The sequence below is a fragment of the Sinocyclocheilus anshuiensis genome, unplaced genomic scaffold, assembly GCF_001515605.1.
Source record: "Sinocyclocheilus anshuiensis isolate Anshui unplaced genomic scaffold, SAMN03320099.WGS_v1.1 scaffold1045, whole genome shotgun sequence".
NCBI lineage: Eukaryota > Metazoa > Chordata > Actinopteri > Cypriniformes > Cyprinidae > Sinocyclocheilus > Sinocyclocheilus anshuiensis.
In genome coordinates this window covers 646,778-664,078 of record NW_015555799.1, presented here as the reverse complement: position 1 = coordinate 664,078, position 17,301 = coordinate 646,778, and the positions used below count along the sequence as shown (strand labels likewise).

The 17,301-nt window shown below is 39.3% G+C and overlaps 2 protein-coding genes across 6 annotated transcripts in view; both read right to left on the bottom strand.

The window, feature by feature from the left end:
* Window positions 1-1,978, bottom strand: part of LOC107674927 (adenylate kinase isoenzyme 1-like) — a 30,120-nt gene extending 28,142 nt beyond the window's left edge. Inside the window, exon 1 of one of the 2 annotated variants that reach the window (XM_016469085.1) lies at window positions 1,839-1,978. The gene's annotated coding sequence lies outside the window, so the exon portion shown is untranslated. Of the gene's footprint in view, window positions 1-1,822 lie in introns of both variants that reach the window. The other variant, XM_016469083.1, reaches the window with a different exon arrangement.
* Window positions 1,979-11,341: 9,363 nt separating this feature from the next.
* LOC107674924 (G-protein-signaling modulator 1-like) overlaps window positions 11,342-17,301 on the bottom strand; it is a 27,887-nt gene continuing 21,927 nt past the window's right edge. For 3 of the 4 annotated variants that reach the window (XM_016469076.1, XM_016469074.1, XM_016469077.1), the window contains exons 12-14: window positions 14,669-14,837; window positions 13,546-13,751; window positions 11,342-12,112 (exon numbers count right to left, since the gene is read on the bottom strand). In XM_016469076.1, coding sequence (XP_016324562.1) covers window positions 11,918-12,112; window positions 13,546-13,751; window positions 14,669-14,837 — 570 coding nt within the window. In that variant the 3' untranslated portion in view covers window positions 11,342-11,917. The remainder of the gene's footprint in view (window positions 12,113-13,545; window positions 13,752-14,668; window positions 14,838-17,301) is intronic. The other variant, XM_016469075.1, reaches the window with a different exon arrangement.

The following is a 17,301-nucleotide window of genomic DNA, read 5'->3' as shown; positions in this document are numbered from 1 at the left end:
ATTATACAAATATAAGATTTGTTAAAGAATTATTGTTTAATCTATTTTAATACAATTAAATTATATTATAATTATAATTATTATAAACTAATAAAACATCTCAAATAAAAAAAAATTATAATAATAATAAATAAAAATAATAAATAAAATGTGTTTTTGCCTAATTCTTGATGAGTTTGACAGTTCCAAGCACTGATCCGGTTCATTCTGTAAAGCCGGGAACACTACTCTCAGGCCGATTATGGATGTCGTGTAGTGTGCGGTGTCTAAAGAATTTAAGACCAGCTGTTGCCAGAGAATCCTCTGATTATTTTTATAAATTTTGCCACTGACACCGGCGACTAACTGCACCCGTTTCCGAATATCTAGGTCTATTAATTTAAATAAATTAACAAATAAATAAAAAAATCACAAACATGACATTTCTGAATAAAATCATTTTATAGCCTACACTTTAGTTATACACTCTAAAAGATGTTGGGTTAAAAATAACCCAGAGGGACAAACCCAGCTATTGGATTGTTTTGATCCAGTGGTTGGGTTGTTTTTTCAAAACAACCCAATAGCTGGGTTTGTCCCCTTTTAACCCAGCGCTGGGTTATATTTATCCCAGCATTTTTTAGAGTGTATGTAATATAGCCTTTATTTAAGTAAATATGATGAGGAAATACAGTGCCTTGAATAGGCTACATTTTTGTAGAATGATGAAATGAAAATTAAAAATATACAACATATAACATTTCAAATGTAACATTTTCACGACTTATGTTTCGGAATAAATAAAGCCATATTTAATTTTCGTTCTAACCGATACTCAGGTTTTGTATGTGGACAGGTTGTAGCTACTGTAATCTGGAACAGTATTTAGGGATTGGGGCTATTGTGAATGATTTTGATATGTTGACAATGGGCACGTTCGTGACTGTGACGGAGACGTGGTAGATTTACTATGCGTGTCTTCCACTCTGTTCTGCGGTTTATTTTTCAATAGGATCAAAGAAAAGAAGATTGAAATGACCTGAATATTGAGTCTGACTACGTCCGTTAGTTACTAGTGTCACACAAAATTTTCGTACCCTGTTCAGGAGTAGCATATTTTTAGGAATATGGGATCCCAGTAAGTGTCTGCAAACTAGATTAAATGTCACATATGACCTCATAAATCAGCCATCAAAATTTAGAACTGGTTGCATGCCTTTTAATGCGACTCAGGGTCATGTGACGCATCTGTGGACACCTTGTGCTCAGTTTCTGGTGACATTGATATGAGGGAAACCTCGATCCTGTCCTATCATATAGATTAATGACCCTCCCATCCACCTAACCGCTCATGAGGAGACGCTATAAAAAGATGTTCCACTATGGCAGCAGCTGCTGTGTGCCACAAAACCAGAGCAAAGACCGCTTTACATTTCCAAACCACATTTCTTCTGTTGCCATAGTGACGGAGCTGCTGTAGCTTTAAGAGAGGAGAGCGGCTCCATTTGACTTAAATGAGGCCGTGTTTACAATGGAGAACATGCGACTGATTCTGTCAGATGTTTATTCCGGAGCGTGAGATCAGCACTGCATTGCACGGCTCGTGAGAAAACACAAGACGATTGCAATGATGAAACAACACAAATGCATCTGCGTGTTTGTCCGTTTGACATTGCAGCTGGCAAAATACATTCTCATGCAGCTTTACCGTGATCAGCCTGTGAACAGCAAGACCTTAAAGAGCTTAACTCAATCTCTCTCTCTCTCTCTCTCTCACACACACACACGATAAGGCATTTCCATGCTGTATTATTGCACTTCCTCTCAGTGCGTCTGTACTGACCTGTCTGTCTCTCTCTGTCTGTCTCTGTGGTCCAGTGAAGGCTGAGTGTGTCTGGCTCCTGTCTTTCTGAGCGACCCGCTGTACGGCAGCCCTCCCTCTGCCCACCGCGACTTTATATAGTGCCGAGCAGCTCAGGCTGACGCACAGCACACTGGGAAGATGGAGGGCTGCTGGGAGGGAGTGAAATGTAGCAGATGGATCAGAGCTCATGATTGGTTGCTTCTCATTTCATGACATTTCCGTATATTTCAGGATAAAGGGTCAGCATTCTGACCATTTTCACATGCATTATCATGTAGCCTCAGTGTCCGCAGTAATTATCAGTCATGATTTTTGTCAACTTTTATGGCAGGATGAACTGGACAAGGAAAGTCCTTCAATAATATTTCACAGTTTTTACTGTATTTTTTGATCAAATGAATGCAGTCTTGATTAACAGAAGAGATTTCTTTCAAAAACATTTAAATATCTTACTGATCCCACACTATTGAACAGTAGTGTATATTACCATATTTTCATGTTGTACACATTAGATGTGCATATGATAAAGCCACATGCATTTACAGTATATGAATATTCATTTAATGTCTATACATTTCAATAAGTATATTCAATGTCATATTAGAAAGCCCTAAACTGAATGATAAATGTTTATGTGAAATTATCTTCTTTAAAGTGGTCATGAAATGCAGTTTCAGATTTTTTATGATTCTCACGTTTAGTTTATAAAGTTTGCAGACTTTTTGCACCAAAAAAGGTCCAATATTTATACAAATTATCATTTTCCATCCTCATTTTCACTCTGTGAAAGAAAAAAAAAAAAAAACCTCAATTTGAAGGGGCATTTCCTCTTGCAGAAATGGAAATAAACTCCCACTGCTGTCACTGGTATAAACAAGGCTGAAGAGAGGAATTAGTGAACCCAAGCATGTATTTATTGAACCAATAAATAACTGCTTGGATTCACTAGTTCCTGGTTAAATGGACAAATGCAGGTAAATAATGGCACTGAAAACAGTTATGGAGTTGAAGGAGCCTTGGTTGATGCTGATGAGGAACGGTATGGGGCATTGAGGCTGAACTGTGAGGAGCTGGTGAAGAGAAACACCATAGAGCCAGCCAGACTTCAGCCAGGAAGAGGACCCATGGCAGAACCGATTGAGGATGGAACCAGGATGGAGCCAGAGACCCAACTGACAGAGTTGGACCCATGGGAAGTGAAGAACCAGGTAAAGCAGAGGAGACAAACAGCCAAGGTGACGCCACTGATCTGGAGGCCTAAGGGGGAGCTGACAGCTCGTGGGACTGATACGGAGACAGGGACCAGGAAGGCCACTGTGGAACCAGAGCGTCCAAGGTAAAAGAAGAGCAGGAGGGAAGGCGTAACTCGGTATAGCCGAAGGGATGGAGGGTTGAGGCATAGCCAAAGGCCTGGAATCCCATGGCAAAACCAGGGTGACACCTGACCAAGACGAAGCCAGAGGGACGAGGGAGCCCAGCAGAGACAGAGGGATGACCGTCCATGGTGGAGATGAGCGAGCATGGAGCATAATCGGGACCACTGACTAAGGAGCTGGGGTGCTAAAGGGACCTAGCGGAGACGGGACAGAAGAAGTGTCTGGAATTGACAGAGGAGGAAAGAGAGGGAAGCTGGGCGGGAATGACATTGCCGAAGGCGACTGTGAACTGAAACAGAGAAGACTCAGGACTGGACGGAACTAGATAGAGACGCAAGAGATTCAGGACTGGGTGGAAGGAGTGGAGACACAGGAGATTCGGGGCTGGGCAGAACCAGCAGAGATGCTGGTGATTCAGGGCTGGGTGGAACCAACGGAGACACAGGAGAGTCAGCATAGGCTGGATGCATTAATATGATGCTACTATAGCAAGAATTTAGGACAGTCCGTTTCACAAAGTCGCATTTTAATTGTTACATCTCTGACGCAAATTCCCGTGCAAGCAGTGCAAGAATGTAGCACTACTGAGTAAGCTATGATGAAATAATTTTTTAATGTTTAATAGAGGGCTAGATGATCGTAGTTAGTTAATTATTTTGCTGTATTGTTATTGTTTGTTGCCGTTCAAGTTGTTCTAACTTAAAATGATGCATCTGTTAAATGGGTCGCAATGAATGCATATATTATGTCAGGGAATCGGTCGCAATGAGCTTGTGTTTCATTGTAAAGCAGACACAATTAAATATCTCTGGTAGTGGTTGTGGTGGTATCACTTGTCTATATTTGTGGTAAAACTGCTGCCTAAGACATATTTATTTTCTTGATGTCAGATTTTCGAATTTGGTGGCTATACATGCGATTATATTTTATTAATACTCTGCCATCTTTATTTGCTAAGCAGCTTTTAGTAGGGTCATTCACTCAAAACGCATTTTTTCATTCCACTGCTGTACTTTTCAATTGTATTTCAATGTAAATGCGCTACTCGATGTCTTGAATGCTGCGCTCTCGTCTCAGGTCTTTATAGCAGCTTCTCGCACATAATTCATCATTCTAAAACACCTTGCACTTTATACAAAAAAAATGCAATAAAGCTAAGTTCAAAGGCCAATTTAAAATATTGGTACAGTAAATAAAGTGCACAAAATCAGTATTTTGTTTAGGCAGTATTTGTGGCACTTTTGTGGCACATTTGTCCAAATATTTGTGGCAGATTTGTCCAAAAGGTGTGCATTTTTTGCGCCAATGCATTGTTAAAGGATCAGTGTGTCATGTAATATTCCCATATAAACTTTTAACATCCAATTAAAAAATATTTGTATAGTAAAATTTGCTAATTCACGAGATCAATACATCCTTTATTAGACCGCTTTGTCGAGTTAATATATATATATATAATTGGGGGGGGGGCAATAGGGATTTCGCCTAGGGCGTCAAATTGGCTAGAAACGGCCCTGCTTGATTGTGACGAACTACGAGACTGCGCACCAGAGGTCACACAGCCAAAGCACTCATGAGATACGTCAAGTAAACAGGTATAATAAACCAGTTAACAAAAACTGTCAGACAAATGTCCGACACCAGGTTCAGCACTGTGTTCCTTACCTTGGATTCAATTAAAGAGGCATGCGCTGAGCTTCGTGAAAAACTTGACAACCGTGGAGAAAGCAGAAGAATCTACGAAGTATCTCCAGATGTCTTTGAGTTCCTGCTAGATTTTCTTTGCCCATTCTACCAGGCTCAGATGGAACTAGAGGGCGACCAGTACCCCACACTTAACCTGGTTGTTTTGTGGCATGAGCAGCTTAAGCGCCACTGCAGGCCTGTGGCTTCAGACAGTCCATACCAGGCCATTATTCGTGAGCGACATCTCGAATGGTTGAATCGCAAAATCAAAATCTCAAGGAGCTGCATAAACTTGCCATATTTCTGTGGCCAAAATTCTGTCAACTTAGCATGCTGTCTCAACCTGACAAAGAGGATATCCACCAAGAAGCCAGGCGTCGGATAGCTAGCTTTACCAATGGTGGCGAGCCAGCTGTTGAACCGGCATGTAAAAGAAGCAAGACTGTAGTGGCAGAGTTTGAGGAGTAGGTAAACGTTCCCCTGAATGAAACTGTTGAAGTTCACCAATACATCAGCCGCAACCACGACATGGAAGAGGAGCGGGATCTCTTGGGTTGGTGGAAAAACAACAGCAGCGTTTTCCCATTACTGTCAAGACTGGCCCATAGTATACTCAGCATCCCTGCAAGTAGTAGCAGCAGCGAGAGAAACTTCAGTGCTGCTGGAGTAACTTTTAATCAGAGGAGGACGGCGCTGAAACCATCAACTGTCGATGCCGTTCTCTTCCTTCACAACGCATACTGAAAAGGATAAATTTGTGTAAATAGTTCTGCAACACTTTCCGCGAACTCCTTTTTTTTTTTTAAGTTAGAAGTTCAAGATTCAAATGGAAATTGTGACTGTCGCACCTGTGCTAACCCAGCAGTGTTTCATGATGAGTAAGTGTTTTTTCTCTTTTGCTCTTGTGCTGAGGGGGCATCTGTGCCTTGATGATACATATGTACTGCCATATGTACATTAACTGACAGTCACCACTGATAAGCTACCACTAAATATTGTAGAAACTTAATTTGCTGTAAAGTTGCTTTGCAACGATTTGTATCGTGAAAAGCACTAAACAAATAAACTTTAATTGAATTGATGAAACTGTTACTTTACACGTATTTATTTACTGGCAGTTGCATGTAATCCCGAAATACAGCATCTTGCAAAATGTTATATGTTGTGAGAGACCTATTCCGGGTTTGGGTTTCGGGCTGTAAATTTAACAGGTTGGGTCGGGTTGGGCTGCGGCTTCAGTGTAAAGCCTGTGCAGACCTCTAGTAAGGGGCTCTCTGGGCTCAGTGGCAGGTGTGAGAAGGGGTACAGAAGGGCTTGGGAGGAGTTCCAAGGCAGATGGTGTCTTGAAGACCACCAGCACCAGGAGGACTAGAGTGGTTTTGGGAGGCTATGACTTTGTGGCCCTGATGTTGTTGTTGTTCAGTCGCCTACAGTGAGTGAGTAACCACTCAGCCACAGCAATACCGTTCCAGGGTACAGGTGGTAGTTCCCGCTGGTAATTGTTGGAAGAGAGGATCATCCAACCCACTCAAGACGACAGTCTTCAGGGTGTCATCTCTCCAGGACAGCAGATGGGAGAGCTTGAGGACCTCCTCCACATAGTCTTCTAAAGGGTGGCCATCTTTTGAGAAAGAGAGGAGCAGGTCAGCGGGGTGGTTAGGTGAATACACTGCTGGGTCCATGCCATTTGTAGGTCTGGTTTTCTGTCAGGGTATAAACAAGGCTGAAGACAGAAATTTATTGCAGGTATTTATGAACAGGTGGTTAAATGGAGAAATGCAGGTAAATAATGGTACTAAAAAGTCTTACGGACTTGAAGGAGCATTGATACAGTGTTTTGTAGGGACTGATGGTGGGACTGGACACACACAGGAGGGAGACAGACAGGACGGGGTACACACACCACTAATGTCAGGTAAATATCACTCACTGTTACAGGTTAGTTTGTGGAAGGTGATCACTGAAGTTAATGTAGGAGAAGGCAATCCAACAATGGATTGCAGGTAGGAGTCTGTAATCCTGGTTGAGACCAGACAATAAATGGCTAGTGGTGTGTGTTTTTAGGCAGGGCTTTATTGGAGTGATGATGGGGAACAGGTGCGGGTGATGGCCGAGTGAGTGCAGGTGAAGGACAGGGGTGATGCTAGGAAGTGTAGTTTCTGACTAGGGCAGATGGAAGGCATTCGTGACAAATTGGCTTACTTCATCACACCATATCCACGCCCTCCTTTACAGCATGTTGTGTGTTATGATACTCTAAATGCTAAGTGCTGTAATAGAACCTTATATGTTTGAGCCCTAGACAGGAAAAATCTAAATGCAACCACAACAATTGCAACAATCTGTTTCAATATGGTAACTGCTTTTGCTTGCTTAATTGCTTAATTGTCAGAATATAGTTTTAAATGCACTATTATTACTTGTATTACAAAAGTTGCTGCATGTACGTCACCATTCTCCTGATTTCAAATCCTGGTGTTTCATAAGGCTAGAAAACAATAGTTCATCATTTAAATTGGGAAGTTAGTTTTGAGTTCTGAAACTTGTTCTGAAACTCATTTTCACTGCCTTTATTTTAGTCAAAATGAAGTGCTAGAGTGATGCGCAATGAATGGTGGGTACATTTTCCTTTCCATTTCTTGTGTCCACAGTGCCCTTCAAACTGTACATGTTCACGCCCTTAAGATGGCTGAATACCTGGTGAAGTCACTACACCACCAACCACACAACACATGTCCACTTTTGGACACTGATAGTAGACAAATTAAACAGTTTGGTGAGAGTGATGTGTGTTTTAAATGTGTTTGAAGCGAGTTTCAGTGAACAGAGCCAAAAGTGCCTCATACTTGTGTTAATAGTTCTCTGTTGAAGAAGACGACCGGTTAATATCACTTTCATCAACATTTTATTAAAAGCAAGGGATTCATTCCCAAATTGATGGACAGAAAATAAATATAAAACAGTTATGTACATTTGGGGCAGTGGCTTTTCAAAGGCTTTCAGACATAACATTTTATTACAGCATATGGAAGGCAAATCATAATACAGGAGGAAATAGTTAATTCAGATGGACTATAAAATATTTCAGTTAAACCATGTCAAAATGTATATCTATTTTTAAATAATTGACTAATACAGTTTCATAGTTAACCTCATCACGTCATCATCACATCATTTCATTATGAATCTATCACATATACCCTATGTTTTATTGATCTGGAGTCAGTGAGCTGAAGGTTTCATCACTGTAGTAAGATAAAGTCATGTTAGAAACGAGGGTTAGTTACACGCATCATGCATCAGTCGCAAATATATTCATCAATATGAATCAGGTGTTTATCTTAAAACAAAAGTAACTTCAAAAATACTTAGGAATGATACATAACACATTCTTGAGTTAACAAAAAATGATCATATATTTTTTATGGCCTTTGCTTATTTTTACCACAAGATGGCAGTGAATTGACTTGAAATATTCATTCCCTCCAATCATGATACTACTACTACTAATAATAATAATTGCTCCAAAAAGAAAAAAAAAATCCTCAAAAACTTTCTCAGATTGCTCTACTTCCAAAATACTGCAGATTTACATTTCAACATGACTTTTTAAACCTTCTACATGAAACTGCCATCAGTGTGAGTGAGCCATTACTCTGCTGTTCAGTCGGCCACAAATGACTAAAATACTGAACAACTAAACCAATTCAATCAAAGTCCAAACTGCACGATTCAGTGATTTGGAGGCAGTTATGGAAAACTCGCTAATCACTTATTTGATTTTAAACCTAAAAGCACCCTCAGTCAAAAAATGCTGTGAAGCATGAAAGTGGTGGCTTAAATTAGCTTTTGTGCACATTCACATGTTTTCCACAATTAACAACACTTAAAAGTATTTTCACAGTCTCTTTTTTTTGTTTGTTTGTTTTTACAGATTTCTTAACACTTTTAATAAATACATCTGTGGAGTTAGCATAGCATCATAGCAAGAAACAGAGAAATGTAAAGAAGAGAAGCAGCCCTAATGTCTTGATTTATATTACAATGCTGTCAGCAGCTAAATGAAAATGCAATATAAAACTAAACCGAATTGCACTTGCAATTAAGAAGGTCAAAGATACAGCTGTAGCTGCACGACTCTGTCAATGAACACGGACCAAATACTGCTGAAGACCTCAGAAAACACAATATCAAAGAATACAATCAGAGTCTGCAGGTCTAATTAAGGCAGTAGACGAGAATCACATGACAATGAGAAGCTTGATCTGAACGTCTGGCATGGGAAACAACAGGGCGAATTCACTAAACGCCTGCGCCACATTAGCACCACATCGCATTATCTACCCGCCGTCCAACTTAACCTGGTGCTAATATGAAGCATATTATTGAATCAACCAGATTCAAAGGTCAGTAGCATTCCCCTGATACAATTAACACCGAGCTGTTATTGCCTGCACAAAGCAGACCGTCGCTGGAGCTTAAAGGGATAGTTCACCCAAAAACAAACATTCGCTGTTAATTCACTCATCCTCAGGCCATCCAAGATGTAGGTGACTTTCTTCTTCAGTAGAACAGTAAAGAAGTGTATAGCTGAAACTGTGGTGACTCATAAAATTAAAGTCAATGGATACTGTCACTTAAAAACTCATAGACAAGTATAAAAGTATACTTAGGCCCCATCCACACGGAGATGCGTTTAGCTGTATACGCATCAATTTTGTATCGTATAGGCATTTCGTCCAGACGGATCCGGTGTTTTGGAAGAGTGAAACTGATATTTTTTGAAACTGGGTCCGAGAGTGGATAAATCTGAAAACGCCACCCTTGCGTTTTCGTGTGGACAGCGAATCCGTATATTTTCTGAAACAATGACGTCATCAGCCCACGTCTCACCGCTAGTCAGACACCGCTACGTCACGTAACGGCAACAAAAACATGAACAAACACTGAACGATTGTCTTTTTATTAACTAACATTAACACAGATTAATAAATGTATTGTTCCATGTTCGTTTGTATACCGCGCGCAAGGTTTATGCACATAGTCCAAGTGTTCTTCTCCGTTTTTAGTGTATCTCTGTGGCAGAATTACAGCGCCACATGCTGGCCTGGCATGTATACTACATCGTTTTGTGTCAGTTTCGTGTGGACGCAGATATTTCTTGAGACGAGGGGGAAAAAAAGATCGGATAGGGTTAGCTCTGGCTTCGTGTGGACGTAGCCTTAGTTTTGTACGCATGCGCTGAACGCATAGCCTTTCAAAGTATACTCCATTTGAGGTGAACGCGAATTCAGGTGGTCGACACATGCGCTCTAGAGAGCTTCATCAACCCCCTTACACAAGTGCTTGTCAGTGCAGGCATCTGTTGTTGTTGTTGTTGTTGTTCTGTATCTTTATGGCTCATTTCCACTGAGGTTCAGTACAGTACAGTACGCAATTATTTCCGTTTCCATTGTCAGTAGTTGTGAATGGTATCGCTTGGTGGAAACGAGCCATTAGTTTCATTTTCTATTGTGAAACACCAGCCCAGGTCAGTGCTGCCACCTTGTGGAACAACTGATTAGTGCAAAACCAAGTCAATAACGTGTATCAATGCACGCCAGTATTTTGCCCCATTTCCAGTCGGAGTGACTGTCAGGCATCCGAAGTGAGTTTTGATTGAGTAACTTTTAGTAGTGATGTGAGAAACTAACCGTTTCGAAGCTTCGAATCAACTGAACCAATTGCTTCGCAAAATGATTCACTGTTTCGAAGCACTCGAAACACCACACGCTGGTGACGCCTGCTGGTCAAAAGTGTGTAAATGCAACAAAAACACAGGCAAAAACATGCATAAAACAGCTTTTACGAACCCACTGAAAATGCTTTCTTGAAAGTATAATATATTAAATGCAATCAAAATAATAAAATACCGTTAAAATTGAAGTGTCTGTAAAATATGCGTCTTTAAAATAATTATTATTAATTTGCAAGGGCTTGTTTTGTTTGTTTTATGGAGAGCTTGTCTAAACAGGCCAGTAAGAGACTATTAACTAATACTCATACTTTTAATTACACAAAATGTCTACAAATTGATCAAACTGATCCGAGATCGTATAACCATAGACGCTGATGCAGTAGTTCGCCGCAGCAGAGCGATCTCAGTGAACTCGCATGATTCACGGGTTCACAGAGATCGAACTGGTTGAACGAGTTCACAAAAAAAAAACAGTTCAAAATAATGATCTGTTCACAAACTGGACATCATAGCGTTTGCATGAGGCTGTGGATTACAGGTAATAATGTTGCAAATAAAGTTGTTTCTTGCACAGACCAATAATTTCGCTTCATATGACCTCAATATATCAACTGGAGCCAGGTGTATTAATTTTGTGTTGCCTGATATGCTTCTTTTTTTTTTTTTTTGCTCAAAGTGACGTTAGACTTGCATTTTATGAATAAACACCTACATCTTGGATGAGTAAATTAACAGCATGTTTTCCTTTCTGGGTGAACTATCACTATAATATGTAGATAATGTGATGTTTGTTGCTTTTGTTCCTCTTTTGCACTGCAAGTCACTTTGGATAAAAGCATTTGCTAAATGCATAAATGATCAAATGGAAAAGATGGTTATGACTGGCTGTGCGTTCAGATGCAGACATTTTTTAGATGTTTTTGCACCTCATTTGTTAAATTTCTTTTGTTAATCAGGTGCTAAAACAGTGCAGGCAGTGTTTGCAAATGAACAACAGAATCACTGATTCTTAGTGAATTCGCCCAGAGAGTTGCGTCCCTAATGTCTGTTCCTCCATTCAATATAAACTCTATCAAACGTCATGGATCATTGGCTGTAAAGCACAGGAGGCGTAAAACTGCACCGTATACTGAGATGGCACTTGTGTTTTCATGTCTCACATGCGTCTCTTTGTGCACATTTCTTCATCTCATGAAAGAGTCCATCCAAAACGTTCCCCATGAAACGTCCTCTCTCATTCAGTCCTCGTTGTTTGTCATTTGGCCCCGGGTTTCTTCAGGAGTCTGCGACCCCCGGCTCTCTCTCGTCCTCGTCCGTCTCCTGTTCATAAGATTGGAGCTGCACGCGTTGCTCGTCCATTCGTTTGGCCTGAACTCTCTGTATTAGGCTGAAGAAATCCTCGTCTGGGACGGTTGGGGCCCGCGGACCCCCTTCAGGAGGAGAGCAGCGCTGGTCATCTATCCTGGATGACTGAACACATGCACAGTGAAAGTCAGTTCTCTAGGTAGAATAGAGCTCTTTTTATTGAACTATTTACACACAAGCAGTGCTGGGAAGTAAATAACCAGAAGCAGTGATGCCATTAACTTTACATCTTTCACAACTTAACATGTTTTCCGGAAGGATTGTGCTGGCAAGCTGGTTTAAACCACCAAGACAAACTCCAAATGAATTTAATTTTGGCTAATTCAAAATGATGCGACACCCATTCATTCTTTGATTTTGCTTTAAGTATATGACGTTATTTATGTACTATTATATTAGTATTATTTATATACTATTATAGTATTTATTAATGTTTTGAATTAGCTTTTATTTTCCTATTTGCAGTTTTCATTTAAAATTTTAGTCTTTTTTTGTCATTTTTCATATTATTTTCATATTTATATTTTGAATTAGCTTTTATTTTTCTATTTCCAGATTTTATATATATATATATATATATATAGAGAGAGAGAGATAGATAGCTTTATTTTATTTCAGTTTTAATTTTAGAAATTTTACAACTTAAATTAGAAATGCTGCCTTGGCAACCAACTGAAATAAAATATGTTGAAGTGATAAATGAAGTTTAAATTGAAAACTTAAATTGAAACACAAATAAAGCTAAATAGAAACATTTAAAAAAATTAATGACAAAAGCACAAAACAAAATTACGAAAATGTACATTAAACATTTAACAAAAACATACTTTTTTTTTTTGTTTTTTTTTGTTTTAGTTTTAGTAATTGTAGTACTTCAACATTTTATTTCAGTTCAGTTAATTTTCAAGTATTGTTTCAAGCATATATTTTAGCTTCAATCCAACAATTTTAAACAGTTTTAGTTCATAGCCTTGGGAGCACGCTCATAATACAGGCCATGTCCACACGTACACGGGTATTTTTTATAAACAGAGTTTTTTCCATCTTCCGTTTTTTTAAAAATCTCCGTCCACATGAAAACGCAAATGCATGCTATGAAGCACTGTCAAGAGCATGCCAAACCAACAGGTGGCGATATAATCTCAACCGTAAAGCCATGTTGGCCAATCAGAAGCCTGAAAAAGTTTCCAGTAGGCAGAGATAACGGCGCATGCTCCGACGTCACAAGCCAAAAACTCCGGTTTCGCTGTCTACACGATAACACTGCAACCGGAGTTTTTGAAAATCTACACCCCGGTAGGCTTTTTCAAAAATGTTCGGTTTCAGTGACCTGGTGCTGCGTTTGCGTGTGGACGAACGGCCAAACCGCGTCGAAAAAGCTGCGGTTTTAAAAATAACCACGTTCGTGTGGACAGGGCAATAGAGAGATGTTTCTAAGCAGCTCACTAGAGTTTAGAACAGAACTAGCGTCACTGTGAGATAAAACACACCAGACATGTTTAGTCTCAACGCGTCTGATTGAAGGCTCTCTGTCTCACCTGGCACTTTATGAGCATGTTGAAGAAGTCATCGCTGGGCTCCTGAGGGTCGCTCTCTCCACACAGGTGGCCCAGGTTATTGTGGGTAATTCTGAGTCCGGGCAGGTTACTGACGCTCACCCTCTGATCGTCCAGACGGCGGCTCTGAGAGCTGGCGATCAAATCGAACAGTTCTTCAGTCTGAGGAGACGTCAGCAGACTGGCATCTGAGAAACAACACAAACAACTCAACCTTTATGATTTTAATCTGTGATCGTTTCACACTGATGATGAGCTTCGTCAAATCTTTGGTCAAAAGTGATCCTGACTGAACTCTTGTTCATGTGAATTAGAAAATGCAAATGCATTTGTTGCAATAAAAAAAAAAAAATTAAACGTAGTACATTATAAAAAATAATATGACTTTAATATTACAAAATTACTAAAACTTTAACTAAATTTAAAATGAAAGCAGAAAATGCAAGATAAAAATTAATTAAAAATATTGACTCTAGCCATTAGTTGACATTAGTTAATGCATTAACTAACAATGACCAATATAATTGTTACTGCATTTATTAATCTTTGTTAATGTAAGTTAATAAAAATATAACTGTTTATTGTGAGCTCATGTTAGTTTAGGTCCATTAATAGATAATATAAACAGACTCAACCTTTGAGTTGCTTTTTAAAATGTACATATGAATAAATATTGAAAATAATTAAGAAATGCTTTAGCTAACTGCATTAGTTAACATTAACAATGAAAAATACTTCTAATGTTAGCAAATGCAACCTTATTGTAAAGTGTTTGCATCATAAATTTGCATCATAAACTGCTTTCACTGTATGTAAATAAAGCAGTGTTAACATTCATCAAAATATCTCCAAATTCTTACGGGTTTGAAACCACATGAGGTGAGTAATAATCTCTTTTCCTTTAAAGGGGTCATATGATGCTTTTTTAAAGATCATTATTTTGTGTATTTGGTGTAACTTTTGAGACTTTAGTCTTTGCAACTTCAGGGATCTTATCTATTCACGAACAGCTTGTAACACTCCAAAGAGAAAGGAAAACTTGAAATCGCATCATATGACCCCTTTAAGGACTAGTGAAACTTCAGCAGATTCTGTGCGATCTTACACTGTGACTGACCGATCATGTCATTGAGTGTGTTTCGATCCGCTCCTCCTGCGTTCTCTCCATTGGACGGCTCATCCAGCTGACAGCGCTGGTCATCCATACGGCTGCTCTGAAACTTACTCAACAGGTCAAAGAAGCAGTCCTCATCTGACGCGTCACGAGCCAGTTTCTGCAGAAAACACACAGCAGAACATCAGCTCATCGCTTATCATTACAAAGTCAGCTGTAAACAAACCCAGCCGAAACAGTAATCAGACCGGTTCCATTCACAGCATCACATCAGTGTGCAACATTTGAAAGATAATGTAATATTTATCATTTTAAAATTCATCCATCGCTTTTACAGTCTTTAAACCTTGAATGAAAAAAAGACCCTGAATCACATTACACTACAATGTAATGTGACACATTTAGTGATATTCACCCAACCATATTAGTGACAATGCAGTATTAACAGAGCGTAATGAAATTCGGGTTCCTTGGTCATGTGTTGGTGTATCTGTCCTGACTAGTGAACGCTCATGTGAGCTCTTATCTACATCTCCACAGCCCTGTGTGTGTGTCTGTGTGTGTGTGTGTGTGTGTGTGTGTGTGTGTGTGTCACGATGACCTTTCAGTGGTCACACGCACACACTTAAACACTCTCCACAGCGGGGTACAGAAACCAAGACCAAAACACTCAAACCTACAGATCTACAAAAATCAAACAGTGGTTTAAATATACTGAATAAAATGCATTAACACACATCTCAGTCATCTTCATTTGAATGTCACCTTAAAAATACAAAAGCTGATGTTTGATTCGGTGAACTGGGATCAGTCAAAAACAGCGTGAAATGAGCCTGTGGAGCGACCCAACCCTGTTCAACACTTCCACAAACCAGACGCATATAATGGCACATTCCACCATGACAGCCGCTGTCCTGTATCAGCATGCATACTAAGAACATTCAACCACTATAACCTATGATGACAACGCTTAATCATCACATCCCAACTCATCGAGCAACACCAGACCAAGTTCAGGCTCAAGTGTCCTGACAGCACAATCTTACAATGCAACGCAATACAAAGCCAGCAGATCTGATATTATGATAAATATATACTTATGGTGCGATTAATTAATCAACAGCCCGATCATCCAATCATAGACGCATCTCTCTATTCCATCAGTGTGCATCTCTCTCTGTCCATCTTTGTGTCTCACTGTGGGAAAACAACTCATTAATTTGGCTCTGATTATGGAACGGTCAGGGGGAGGGAGGGTGGATTTAGGGTCATTAATGAACAACGACTGTTAAGACTACTATAGACTGCTAAAACACACAATCACATACAAATATATGCAAATCATGCACAGGAAATCCTCACATTCTTCAGCCTGTATGTCTGTCATCCGTCAGCGTCTGGTCTCTGCTACACCTTCCCGTCACTGCTTGTCTGTCTCTGTTCAGCAATCACAGCTGCTCGTGCATTTACTTCAATAATTCAGTTACACGGAGGGTGAGATACGGAGAGAGAGTGCGAGTGGATGGACCGTGAAAGGTCTTTGTCCAAATAACATAATCACGGTTTCCATAGAAACCCCTGACCCCTGTTACAGCATTTGGTTGTGCATATAAACCCTAAAACACCCGCCGACTCCGTGTGTGTGTGTATGTGTCAAAGGTCAAGGACTGGGGTCTTTTTTTGCACACCCATGTCAAAAATGAGCCTAAAATGTGTTAAAAAATGATCCTAAAATTAGTGATAATCACACGTGACACAATTGATCACACTCTGCAAAATTACTGCTTTTGTGTTGTAAAGATGTTGGGGGAGGAATCAAATTGCATAATATATGAAGAAGCTTTAATTCTGAAGAAACCGAAGAATCAAGCAGCTACAATACAATCTAAATAGTAGTCTAAATCTATATACTGTATCTGTCATCTGAAACAATGTACTGAAATTTAACTTAAATTATAAATCAATACAAGAATTCTACTATGATATATATATAGATTTGCTTTATACAACATTAGGAAGATCAGGCCCTTTCTTTCAGAACATGCAACACAACTCCTTGTTCAAGCTAGGGATAGGCGTATTGATCCAAAGTATGTCAGAATAAAAAGGTTGCATTTTATGCATGCAACAGCCTGTTACTGGCAGTCCCTCGTGAAAATGAACCATGGTTTTACTAAAGTGACTGTAGTTTAACTGTAGTATTTATAGATTTTAATCATGTGTAAACAAAAAACATATTTGAACCATGTGTAAACAAAAATATAACCTAATAAGTTACAATTAAGGCGTATTGAATGTTAAAATGCGTTTTAAACATAGTTAAGTGCTTATCATTACCCATTTTACTCTTAGTAATTTAATAATTTAATAAATGTCATAATTTAAAAGTTTAGTTCAGAAGTATCGAATCGGTATCGATATCGACGATACTGCCTTGAAAAATATCGATATCGTATCGAAAACAAAATAAGTGCTATCGCCCATCCCTAGTTCAAGCTCTTGTTCTATCCAGGCTGGACTATTGCAATGCTCTCTTGGCAGGTCTTCCAGCCACTTCTATCAAACCTCTACAATTAATCCAAAATGCCGCTGCAAGATTAATCTTTAATGAGCCGAAAATAACG